Source organism: Condylura cristata, unplaced genomic scaffold (genome assembly GCF_000260355.1).
Source record: "Condylura cristata isolate star-nosed mole 26May11 unplaced genomic scaffold, ConCri1.0 scaffold00018, whole genome shotgun sequence".
NCBI classification, from domain to species: domain Eukaryota; kingdom Metazoa; phylum Chordata; class Mammalia; order Eulipotyphla; family Talpidae; genus Condylura; species Condylura cristata.
In genome coordinates this window covers 34,383,932-34,397,383 of record NW_004567119.1, presented here as the reverse complement: position 1 = coordinate 34,397,383, position 13,452 = coordinate 34,383,932, and the positions used below count along the sequence as shown (strand labels likewise).

The window sequence follows — 13,452 nt, the reverse complement described above, 5'->3', positions numbered from 1 at the left end:
TCTCTGGCCTGTACCCCAGTTCTGTATGAATAAATAAATCAATCTTTAAAAAAAAAAGTTTTAAAAAAAAAAAGTAGAGGATAATATTTCTGTATTGCTGAGGTGAGAAAACCTTTGTAAACATGGGATAAATTCCAAAGCCATAAAGTAGAACATTGAGATTGACAGATGCAGCAAAACCTTCTGAAATTGAAAATCTAGTGACAAACAAGGAATAAGCACTTACTATATGAATGACTTGGAGCTAATGTACTTAATATATAATAAGCCATTAGAAATAAAGATGAACGTACCCAAATGTTAATGATCGTCCTCCCCCATCCCCACTAGTAAACAGGCAAAATATACTAGCAGAATGCTTGCCAGGCGAAGAATAGAAATGATAGCTAAACATACAAAGAATACAAACAGTATCTAAACATATGAAAGGTGCTCATCCTCTTAATAATTAGAGAAATACAAAGTGGAAAAAGAGTGCTTTAACCTTTCTTACTGATGTGGATGATAAAGGTGAATAATGACTCATATTGGCCAAAAATGTGGAGAAACAGGACACTAACATTTCTGGTGGGAAATAGTTACTCAGTCTTCCTAGAAAGCAGATTAGTAGTTATGTATCAAAACTTCAAATGTGGCTGCTTCTTGGGCAGACTAGCCACACAAAGAAAAAATATCCTTGGATAAATACAATGTTATAGCATGGTTTATAATGCTAAAAAATAAGAAACATTGTAAATGTCCACCTATTTAGTATACATTAACATTTTTGTAAGGTCGCACACCACGTGCTATAGGGGAGCTAAAACCAGGAGAGGAATACTTTCTACTTGGTACACTTCTGTGATGTTTGGAATTTTTTAAGAACTACAATGTAGTTCAAAATAAAGACTAGAAGTCTGAATTGAATGAAGAAATTGGAGTGAGAATGTCAGTTAAAGGATACTTTCTCTTGTTCAAGTCTGAAAAATGTCACTGGCTTAAACTGGAACTCTGGCAATTGAATGGAGAAAGAGGGTAGATTTGAGAGACATTTTAGAAGCAGATAGTCATTTCTACTATTGGGAGAATAAGGAGAGATCACAGTCAAAGATGACTTTGCAGTGTATAAATTGTGCTGAATAAACGGTTACCCATTATCAAAAACAGGAATAGCAGCTTTTGAGTTCATGAGATACTGAATATCTTAAGCATAGCTCCTCAGTAAGTATTTGAATAATAAATTAGTTTGCTTTGATTAGCTGACCTTTAACAGGTACCATTGATGTTTTCTTACTAAGGTTTTTCTCCCAGCCTTCAGCTCTACTAATGTTTGTTAGGAAATGTAACTAATATTTTTAAATTATCAGCAACAATTTCTAAGTGTAATTTTTAAACTGTTTATTTGTTCTTTTGTTTTCAGAGTGCTCATTTGGCCATGATAGATACCCTGATGATGGCGTATACTGTCGAAATGGTCAGTGTAGAGAAAGTAATAGCGTGTGCTCAACAGTATTCAGCATTTTTCCAAGCCACGGAGCTGCCCTATGATATTGAGGATGCTGTCATGTACTGGATAAATAAGGTAGGCGTGTTCTGACCTGAGTGAAAATACATCTCAGAACCAGAAAAAGTGAAATTATCAATTATGCATTGCCTTGCTGTGATATGCTGCATGTTTTTGCATCCAGAAATTCATGTTGAAATATAAAATCTTATGAAATATTTTATTATGAAACTTTGGGAAGTGGGCGCCACTGGGAGGTGACTACATTACGAGGGGATCCTCCCTTATAAAAGAGACATCAGAGAGCCCCCTTGCTCTTCTGCCATGTGAGGTCATAGCAACAAGGTGGCCAGGACGCAGACACTCCACTGCCTGCACCTTGATCTTGGACTTCCTAGGCCTCCAGACTAAGAAATCAGTTTCTGCTGTTTACAAGCCACAGTGATACTTTTGTGAGTAGACTAAGACACACTCCTCATGGACAAAACCCTCGCTCAGCTGCAACACCCTTTCTCCCTAACAACCTCCCCACATGTCCTTGACTCAATGCTTAGCCCTCTGGCCACTTTCCCATCCCTTTTTCCACCCTCAGGTGGTTGCGCCCTCTCACACTCAAGGGCCTCACCGGTGCCATCGTCCTAGAGCCATGATGCTGCAGGCCACTGTGAAACAGGCTTTATTTAAACTGCCAGCTCGTAAGTGGACGTTCATAGTTAGGCACAGACGTTTTCTAACTGAGCTCAGAGTTCTTGATACAGTCAAGGGGATCCAGACACAACTTGTGAGAGGCCTGAGAGTGCTGCCACCTAACACACAGAAATAAATTTGATGAAATTCCTTACAGCACCTTAGATAATATCTTGAATGCAGAAGATTTTCATTAACTATTACTGAATTAATTGTAAATATACTTCTCTTCAGTCTGTCGTTAAGTCACTGAACTGAAGTGATTAGAAAATAATTGATTTAGTTGTGTGGATGAAAATAGCATTAATATATTCTAGAGTGCTGTTAATAAATTTACATTTTTGCTTATTATTATTGAGGTAACTTTACAACCATTAATTCAAAATTACATGTTCTCAGGAAGTATTTTATGTATTATATAGGTGGCTTTGTAGTCTTTCTGGATTTTGGACTCTGAACAATGTGGTAGGAGCTGCCTTAGCCTACTCTCAAAGCAATTCCTGTAGACAGGAATTATTCAGTGCGTTTTAACTGCGGTCCTTGACTGTACTAGCACCTCATGGCCATGGACGCATCTGTGACCACAGCGTAAGAAGTGGATTCCAAGTATTCTCTACTGATTCTGGAAATACAGATTTCAGGAATATTTTTTTTACTAGTCCAAAAATAGATTATAAAATTTCTGCTGAAAAAATGCCTCCTGAATATTAAAATTGAAGTCAGTCCCTTATTTTCTCTAGTATTCCATCCATTTTCCAGCATATGTAGATGCTCAACAAATATTTGATAAATTAATGAATTAATTTTAGACTAGCAAATAAAGCACTATAAAATTTTTTTTCTTCATTTCAGTGGTGCTGATATTTGATAACAAGGATCTCATCCTTTGTGTTTTAAGGTATCTGTTACTTTGATATGTTTAAATAGAAATCAAAATTTTTAATACAAAATAAAATTTTATATTTTTAGGTAAATGAACACTTGAAAGACATAATGGAACAAGAACAGAAATTGAAAGAACCTCACACTGTTGAAACTCCAGGAGGTCAAAAGGTACATATTTTAAAGGGAAAAAATGCTGTCTTTAGGAGACTATATAGGTTAACATGTATATTGTTTTGGGAAATATTAGTAGTTGTATTTCATTAAGTTTTTAGTAATGTTAACTGCATCCTAGAAAGGCTGCACCATTAGCACCATGTAAGTAGAAGTACAAATGAAGGTTAATTGGTAGTGTGTGAAAAAATTGTTAATGGCTAGAACTCAATTTCTAAGGTTCTTTTGACCCAAAATGCTTTTACCTTTGCTTGGAGAAGTGTGAAATAACAAGAAAACAGTTCTCAACGTGTCAGGCTTCTAATGACTTGCAGTGAGGCCAGCCTTTGAAAGTGATATTTCTAAGAACTATGAGTTGGAGATGTGGTTATTCTCTGAAGGAAGAAGAGACAGTAACATGGACTCGATCTTCCAGCATTCTTGAATGGGCTTTTAGAGTTTTCTTCCTTTAAAGTTTGTGTTTGTCACCAGTATACTAAACTGTATTATAATTAGCCTCTTTTAATATTGTACAGTGTTCCAGTTGAGGGATAAGAAATTATAATCCTGTATCTTATTTTCCATTTGAATTATTTTAAATCCCTGTGAGTGCACAGTGCTACTATTCATTTTGGAGTAATGCTGCTAATCATGGACTCCCTTTAAGAAAAGAAAAAAGAAGGGGGAAAATTTTGTTTATTTACTTCAAGAGAATATTTGTGGAAGACCTACAAAATTTTGTGTGAGTTTGATCTTTTGGCAAATTTCCCCTATCTAGCTTACTGACGATAGCTCCTGAAAATACTACTCATGCTTGACCCTTCATTTTCACTTTGTTGAGGTTCTTTCTTCTAAAGCTAAATCAGGATGGAAGTCACTCTTACTGTTTCCCCAGACTGTTTGTTCCATTTCCTGGCTGTCAGCCACCTTCTGCGCTCTCGCCCGTCTCCTTGTACCGTGCCTCTTTTTCTCTTCCGCTTCCCATAGGAACTGAAACCTTTGTCTTAGAGATGCATATAGCCCTGCCCCCTAATTTTGCTTCTGCTCTAATCAGGAATAAGGTTAAGATTGTATCATCTGAAATTATGACATCCATCAACTTTCCCCACAGAAATGGTGTTTATTATATATAATCATTAAGTTCTATAGGATTACACGTTATGAACTTAGTGGGAATTATACATGCTGATAGAGCACCCAGTAAACATTTCTGTGGAAAGAAGTGCCATCCCATAGCCTAGACAGTCAGATTAAGTGACCTTTGAGAAAAACTAGCTACATGGAATCTAGACAATACTTCAGCTACCTACTTTATCTTTTACACGGCACATAGCATCTTGCAATTGTATCTTTTAACCTCAGCTAATTTTTCTTAAGTGGGTGCATGAACAAATGAATCTGCTTCACTTTTTAAGTATTTTACTGTAAATAAACAACAATGTAATGAAATAAAAACTTAATACAATATTTTAATGTAACTATAGCATTAACAATGTTATTTTCAAGTGTTTCCTCCTTACTAGAATTTTTTTGAAAATAAGTGCTCATTTCACAGTCTGGTTGCACAATGCGGTGTTGTCATCATGAAGCCACACTTTCACATCATAAGAAATCTCGCTGTGACCTAACAGCGGTGCTTTTGGCATTTGAGCTGCTTACTTGAATTAGCTGGAAATATGGTCATTTCCTTCTTGATTTTTATTCTTATAAAAACCAAAATTCTTTATCCTTTTCTCCTTTTAGGAATGAAAGTGACAACAACTTGCTCTCTTTTCTTACTGCACAGTTGCTAAAATGTCGCCACGCCTCCCACCTCCCTCTGCTAGTTTGCCTCTTGAAACCTGTCTATACCTCTGGCCCTGTTACCTGTCACTTACCTAGCTGAGGACAGAGCCAGGCGTCGGATGATCACTTGGCTTAGCTTCTGATCTTGCCCAACCCTTCTCATGTTCACTAGAATTTATCTTATGAAACTTACTTTACAGGCCTCTACACAGTAAAATTTATACTTACGTTGAGGAATACTTGGGCTGATATTATTCAAGTTAGACCAAAGTTAAAATTCCAAAGGTATTCTTTAGATTATTAGATTCTCTGATGATATACCCCTGAGTGTTGGGCAGTTTGGTATCCTAAGAAGAAGGTTTTTAAATAGCGTCATGTCCTATGGAAATGTTTGTTTGACCTGTTTACTAAAATGTTATTTTCTCTATTTCTTCTAAGTTACTCTTTTCATTTCTAATACTTCAAATTTTAAAGTAGACTGTCGAGTTAAATTTGAATTTCAAATAACCAGTAAACCTAATACCCTTGTAAGTTACATGAACATCTTGAATTTTTATTTGCAAAATTTAGTAACCCTGCTTTAAAGCTCTCTAACATTTATGGCCAATGACATTAAGCCCAGTGTTCATTCTCTCAAAAGAGTTTGGAAAGGGCCTCTCTGGTGACCTGAGGGTTAAGTTTCAGCACTGTTAGGACCAGGGAACTGACCCACATGGCACAGCAGACTTCTCCTGTCTCACTCACGCTCCTCTCAGCAGTGTATTTCAGTGAATCTGCCTGTTCTGCCCCCAACTCTGTCTTTGGTGAACCCTTTCACCCCCATGTACTTCTGGCCTACACCCCAGTTCTTCTATGCATAAATAAGTCTTAAAAAAAAAAAGAAAGAAAGAAAAGACTGGCCTTCTGTGTCTATGCAGGTGTTCCTCTTTAAAAAAAAGGAGGGGGGTGGGGATTTTGCGCAGATTATAATGGTAAAGTGAGTACTGAGTCAGAATAGTTCTGCCAGTGACTAGCTTCATGAGTTTCACAAAGGCACTTGATTTGACCTTTCTGGAATTCATTTTCTTTATCTGTAAAATATGAAATGTTGGATTAAATGACTTCTGAATTCTATAATGACTCTCAAATATTCCCCTCAATAAATATATGGCACTTAAAACAAAAGGTTAGTGAAAATAGTCATTGGTTGGTTATCAGAAACATTCATGTGTATATCTATACATGTAGCATTTCTTTACATATATAAATATACATGTAACTAGTGGTTTTATGATCACTAGGCAAAGAAATATCTAAAGAAGCCTTTTAGAAGATATGGGACTTAGGAGGTTTTATAGAATTTGTGAAGGAAGACAGACAGTAGGTCAGAGGGAGTACTGTGAACACAGACCCTGAGCTGCAAGAAGGCACATTTGGAACTTAGTGAGTAGGCCATTGGATTCTTTCTGAAAGAGATGTGGATTCATGAGCTTTTACCTCATTTAGAGAGTAAAGTTTGTTTATACCTAAGATACCTTTGAGAAAATGGTTCCAAAGTCAAATATATTTGGGAAATGGCCCCTGGTCTTTGCCCATTTAGAATGTTACAACCCATTTTAATACATTAAAGGCCCATTTATTTAGTCTGGTTATCTGTTTCTGAAACACATTTAATCTTTGAACCCATCTGTGCATGCCACCTACTGATATCTCCTGGCGTGTGTCTTTGGAACATACTTTGGGAAGCATTGGTTTGTAACTGATTAAGCTGTTTTGCTTCAGATATAAATATACAGAGTACACATTTAATGGTCTAATATGCATTGTCAGATATGTTTGTTATTTACCTTGGTTTTCTTTTTTCCTTCCTATTTAAATAATTGTAAAGACTTTAACTTGCCTCAATTAAGTAATGTTTTGTTTAGAATTTTACCACTAGATTGTTTGGTAACTTATCCTGGCTGTGGGCTATTGTTGTCAATGCTAATTCATATCATCTTTTATTCCTATTACCAGCATACCTTTTATCTTTCTTAATAATTTATTTGCCTTTACTGCTGCCACAGCACCCAATTTAGACTATGCCCCTGTTGTATTAGCAACTTGTTTAATTTAGGTAAGTGGGGAAATATACATTTTAAACAGTTTTGAAATTCAGAAATGATATTATGATTTTTACCTGCTAAGAGAAAGACAGCAGTGGGCAAATCAGGAAAAAAAATGTCAGAGTTACGTTGGAGGATGGCGGCTAGTGTCTTGCTGGCTACCACATTGGTGCATTAGGTTATAATGCATACACCTGAAACTTATATGGCTTGGTGGCAGTTTAGAAGAACATTTGGGGGCACATTTATTTTTAAATATTCCAGATTTATAAGATGTTCCAGTAGTCAAAAGAACCCTATGTATTCTTTTCCCAGGTTCAGTTTAATATTTGGTCATGTTCTATTCTTCTCTTTCTCTCTTGTATGTACAAAGACATGAATATGTACATTTTTCTGAGGCATTTGAAAGATGTTTGCATAACCGCTTAGTATTTCAGTCTACTTCTTAAGAAAATTTCTTCATTTACAAGAGTCACAGAAAAGGAAATTTAATGTTGACATAAAATGTTGATCAGACTTGTAGCCATTATTCTAATTTTGTCATTTATACCAACTGTGCTTTACAATCTTTTTCTGTTCATCCAGTTCTAGATCATATAATGCATATTTCTCATCTCTAATCTTCTTAAAACTGGAATGTTCCCTTAGCTTTCTTTTTTCTTTCACGAGCTTCACATTTTTTAAGGATACAGATAATTTTTGAAATTCAGAAATAGAATTCTATGAAATAGAATATTTCTCAATTTGGGTTGTTGTAACCCATAATATCCTCATAATCAGATTGAAGCTTTACTTCTTAAAACTGAAATACTATATGTATGTTGTGTCCATATGACACAGTATTAGCTCCAGAGATACTGGGTGCCCATTTGCCTCTGATAGATAGTTAATTCTGATCTGTTGGCTATGATATTTTCTGCTTTCTTGACTGCATGATTATTATTTCTCTTTGTAATAAGTAATCTGAGAGAAGCTATTTTGAAATTGTAAATATTTGTTCCTCTTCAGTGTTTCCCATCGCCCCAAGATTCAGTGTTCATTGATGACATCTCCTTCACTTAGTTCTTAGAATAATTCTGGATTTATAGAAGATTCAGAAATAATACACGTGTACTTCACCCAATTTCTTCTAATGTTTATAACTAAAGTAATAACATTGATTCATTATTATTAACGAAAGTGTTTAGTTTCCACTAATAACTAATCAGATGTTTCGTGCAAAGTCCCTGAATTTTGGGTTTGTCTGGTGTGTCCATGGTATTTTGAGAAAAATAACACCAAAGTGATATGATATCACATCATGTCTGGGGGTACATGACATGAACATGATTTATTACTGCTATCTTAACCTCAATCACTTGGATAAGGGAGTGTTTGTCAGATTTCTCTATTGTGAGATTTCTATTTTTTCTCCTTTGATGGCTCTGTTCTTTGGAAGGGGGGTCATTAAATCCAACCCACACTCCAGGGTAGGGAAGTCAAGCTCATTCTGAAAGCAAAGAATGTCTCACTGTTATTTGGAAATCTTCTGTAAGGAAGATTTGTGTCTTCTCCATTTGTTTATGCATTCAGTCATTTATTCTTACTGGAATGAACTCATGAATATGTGTTTTAAACTTTGGGTTGTATTCCCAAAGTATTGTGTTACTTATTTGTTGCCCCAGACTTTCTAGCTTCAGCCCTGGGAGTAGGCCAGAGCTCTTCCGGATGGCTCTCTTGTCCCATGAGTGTGATCCATCATTTTTGCTTTCTGGCAATACAGACTCCAGGCTCACCTTCTGTTTCCCCTAGAACCAGCTATGAATTCGTTTCTTCAACCATTTAACTATATTTGGGCATAGAAGTAGTTGCGGTGTCTTGAAATTACAAGTAAATGCTGCAAAAATAATGCAATGAAGGTACTTTTGTGTTCTTGAAATTTTCAGGGTATATTTCCTAGAAATTGGCTAGATGAGAGGTGAATATATGTGTGCTTTTGATAGTTGTTGCCAAAGTCTCCTCTAAGGATATGTTTACCATTTTACATTCCTGTCAGCAATTCAACCTTTGGACCTACAGCAAGCAAAGAGATTCTTAAGTCTTAGTGCTCATGAAATGACAGATCACAGCTGTGATTGACTCCATAAAGAATCCTAGCTTCTTGGGGTGTCTAGTAAAGCCAGATCAAGCCAGCATCTTACAGTGGCTTGGGAGCACCAAGAAGAAGTTCAGGAATAATCTTAAACCCCACAGTGACTGTGGATACCCAGAGGAGGACATACAATTATTTGGAGAGTATTAATGGCAATGCTAAAAACCAATAACCAAAATTTAGGATGAGTCAAACAAGTATGATAGAGACAATAGAAAGGAATACTTGAAATTAGATCTATTCCAGATAGTTCTAACTGCCTAGATTGGTCCTTGCCACTATGTGGACTTACTAAAATTTTTCTACCATTGTTCATGGACTTAAAAACTCCTTGATTTTTATAAATACTTATATCTTAAAATAGGACTGTAGGTTTCAGTGTGCCCAATTCTTCCTGAAAACTAGAAGCAGGGGACAGTTTCTAGTTACTACAGAAATGCAAATAAGCAATATAATGCAAATAAATAAATAGTATAAATCTTTGTTCTTTTTATTACTTACTTTTTTTAGTCATGTTTTCTTCACATAGTCATTATGAATGGTTTTACTTTTTCCTTTAGAAGGATTGCTGTCACCCAGTCAGGCCAATGGAGAGGCAGGAGAAAGGCCAGAACAGAATGCTCAGCATAAGTAAAAAGCACAATACTGAATCTTGTATAAGAAATATGGACTAGGTGGGACCATGGGAGACTCATTTGTACTTTTACTATTTTCAGTAGTCCACAATTTCAGTTACATCAGTTTCTGTGTAATGGATTCTTCTAGCCTCAAAAACAAAATCCCTCTTTTTAAATCTCCATTCATTGGGAACTTTAATTCTTAGTGGCTTCCTGATCTTTGGTCTTGCTCTTGAACTTTCTCTATTATACCTTTAGCTGCCAAAAACATCTGGTTAAATGGGAGAATAAAATATATGCAACAGAATTATTAGGGATTGTTTTTCCTGATGCAGTAAGAAAAAATGTATTGGAAATGTTTTCCCTTTGTGGGAAGGAAGCTGGTACTTTTCTCATCCTTGAAATAACCTATTTCTGAGTCTTCAGATTCTTCAAAATACCTTACTTATATGAATTTTCCAAATAACCTTATTTTTACTGATTATGTAGGAAAATATTTCTAGTAAAAACTGAATATGAATTTTAACTCAGGCTTGTTTAGTTTATTTCAGTGAACATTTATTCAAGGCTGCCAGAAATTAATACAAAGATAAACAACCACAAATTCTTTACTCATGTTGTACAAAATTATGGCTTTACTATATTAATTTTTTTTTCATAAAACAAATCATAGAGGAGTTCCACATGTATACATAGCTCCTGTACACATCCAAGAGGCCCAGTATGAATGAGTAACTCAGCAGCCTTAAATAGCTTCTCTGGGACACAGGAAGTGTATTCAGCTGTGTAAAGAAGCAAAATTACATTCCTTGGGATGTATCTAGTGGGATGCCACTAGATAATCAGACTTACAATGTTTATATTCATTTGAGTAGTCACTCACTTTAAAGACTAAAAATCTGAACTGGTAAGAATTGCCAACTTGTTTAACACTTGTTAATTAATGGGATATTATGTAGTTGAAATAAATGATCATTGTTTTTTAGTCTTTTGCTATTTGTTGATGTGAACTAAAGTAAAACAATATTCTTTTCCTTTTGGAAAAGTCTGCATTGTCAGACTTGAACTTCTAATGCCTAAGAATTATACTGATTACAAATCCAGCCCTAGAATCTTTCTGCTTCCCTTTTGTGATTTATTTTTAATATGATACATGACTCCAGAAATTAGAAGTAAAATTTTTGCTGCCAAAGAATACAGAATATATCTTAAAAATGAATTTCTGTATTAGGAGAGAAGGAAAGGGTGGTGGCCTTATCATTAGGAACACAAATATATATTTGGAACATATATTTTTACCTAATGTATTAACTAACATTTTAATTTTACATTTTGTGAGAGCTGTAAATGTAGAGTTCCACTGTCAGAAGCTTGTTGTGACTTGTTAACTGAAAATAATTCTGATGAATTTCCCCTTTACCTTTTGCTTTCCCCCTTTTTTCCTGCTGCTTCCTCTGAAGTCTCCTTCCAAATGGTTCTGGAAACTGGTTCCAGTAAGTTTGTCCAGTTACTTCGATTTGCTCTTCAGAATTGTAATTGTAGAATGAGACTACTTATGTCTTGTTGGTATAATCATTTCATATAATTTTGGTAGTCACTGCATAAAGAGATTGGATTTTATGGTATTTGTTCATAATGTAAAATAGAAAGAAAATTCTATCCAAAGTTTAGATTAGAAATTTTTTAAATTATACATATAGATTTTCACTAGTTTATGAACTTTAGTAAAAGTAAATATGGATAGTGTGTGAGAATTATTTGTATTTTACAGTCATCTTTTTGATGGAATCATTTCCTTTCAGCCTGAATTTCTGAATTTTCAGGTGTGCTTTTTGTGTAGTTAAAAAAAAGTGATAAGCGCTCTATGTCCTCACCTGTATTAGAACTAAATTATAGTTAGTTTTGATTTGCCTTAAGTGTTGGTCTTTTAGGGCTAAATCTTTGGGGGTTGGGGCTCAGACCACCTTACTATTTTATACCCTCAGGAAATAAAAATAAAACTTAGCAATAAGACAAAATGCAGAGAGACAGAAATATGATGTGCCCGTTGGGTAATAGGGACTGCCGGAAAGCTTCTGTGCTATAAGTTCCAGTCAGAGCAAGTATGAAGTATAACTTTTATGAGCCGCAAGTGTACTTTGTGGGAACTTGTATGACGGCAGGGTTAAAAGTTGGGTTACCAAAAAAAAAAAAAAAAAGTTGGTTTACCTGATACATCTTCCTGGATATAATCTTCAGGAAAATGTTTGAGCATACCACTTAGAAATCTCTGATTGTCTCTTTTAAACCATAGACATTTATTGCAAAAGCCTGATAACACTGATAACACTGTGCCTTCTTTGAAAGTGTTACTCAGCAGAAAACAATACAGCAAATTACAACTCAATTATTTGTTTCATGACCTTGGGTGCTTAGTTCAGTGCCGTTTAGACTGGAGGCTGAACACAAGCTAGCCCTAGAGGTCTGGAATCAGAATTGAGCCAGGCCAACTCTGTGTCTGGCTGGCCAAATGAATGCAAGGCTCTGGAACCGTGCTCGCCAAGTGCAAGAAAGGCTTTAAGGCTCGAAGGTGCTGCTGTTTGCTTTCTTTTTGTTTTTCTTCCCCTTCATTACCCCTCTTCTCTCTTGTCATGGTTGACTTTATACTCCTAGTAGCAAAGTAAGAAAATTTTCTAAGGGTTATATAAAATCAGTTATCAATTAAAGAACTTATCTAGTGCATGTGTTTTTTTTTTTTTTCTTTTCTGAATATAGGCACTCAGTAGATTGAGGACTTACCATTAAATACAGATATCTAGCCTGAATGATTAATAAAAACAAATTCCTCCACAAATCTTCAAGAGGAAATAAAAGTTCCAATCTTATTTTGGATGGACAGTAAAAATAGGACTAAATAACTCCTTCAGTAACACACAGTGCTTTTCTGAGGCATTTCATTTCAAGGAAATCTAAACTTACTACCTGATACTAAATGTTGTAAATTATTTTTCTATTTTTAATTTCACAAATATATTTTATTTCATGACTATATTTTAATGATAAAATACAGAGGGAGTTAGAAGTAAAACTAATTCTAATTACTTTTTTAAAAATACTATCAGTAGTGAATATACTCATAAATTTTTCTAATTAAAGACTTCACTATTCATTTTCATTGAATCTTCCGTGTTATTCTCAGTTATAGGGGCCCTAGTACATAACAACGAGCGTTCTTGCTTGCTGTGCATCCAGCAGTGGGCAGAGCACTTTATAAATGTTCTCCAGTTCTTCAGTAGGACTGTTCCCATTTTACAGAGGGAAAACTGAGAAATGGGATTGTAAGTAATTTGTCCAAAATCACAGAGCTACTAAATGGCAGAACTAGGATTTGAACCCAAGACTCCAGAGCTTGTTCTTTCAACTCCAAATTTTACAGTGTGTCTCATATTTAGGGAACAATCCAGTAAATTTGTATATACATAAACCAACCTTTAAAAATAAAGGTATCTTAGGGCCCTCCCTGGTGGCGCAGCGGGGTAAAGCACAGCACTGAGAATCTAAAGCCGTTTCCGCATGAGTTCGATTCCGCCTGCCCTGGAGGTGACCGCATGGCGTGGCAGACCTCTCCTGACCCGCCCGCTGCTCCCCTCA

General features: G+C 35.5%; 1 protein-coding gene across 4 annotated transcripts in view; it reads left to right on the top strand.

The window, feature by feature from the left end:
* Window positions 1-13,452, top strand: part of CAMSAP2 (calmodulin regulated spectrin-associated protein family, member 2) — an 83,242-nt gene that overhangs the window by 43,643 nt on the left and 26,147 nt on the right. For 2 of the 4 annotated variants that reach the window (XM_004685471.2, XM_012726867.1), the window contains exons 3-5: window positions 1,400-1,561; window positions 3,140-3,223; window positions 11,283-11,315. In XM_004685471.2, coding sequence (XP_004685528.1) covers window positions 1,400-1,561; window positions 3,140-3,223; window positions 11,283-11,315 — 279 coding nt within the window. The remainder of the gene's footprint in view (window positions 1-1,399; window positions 1,562-3,139; window positions 3,224-11,282; window positions 11,316-13,452) is intronic. The other 2 variants (XM_004685472.2, XM_012726868.1) reach the window with 1 other exon arrangement.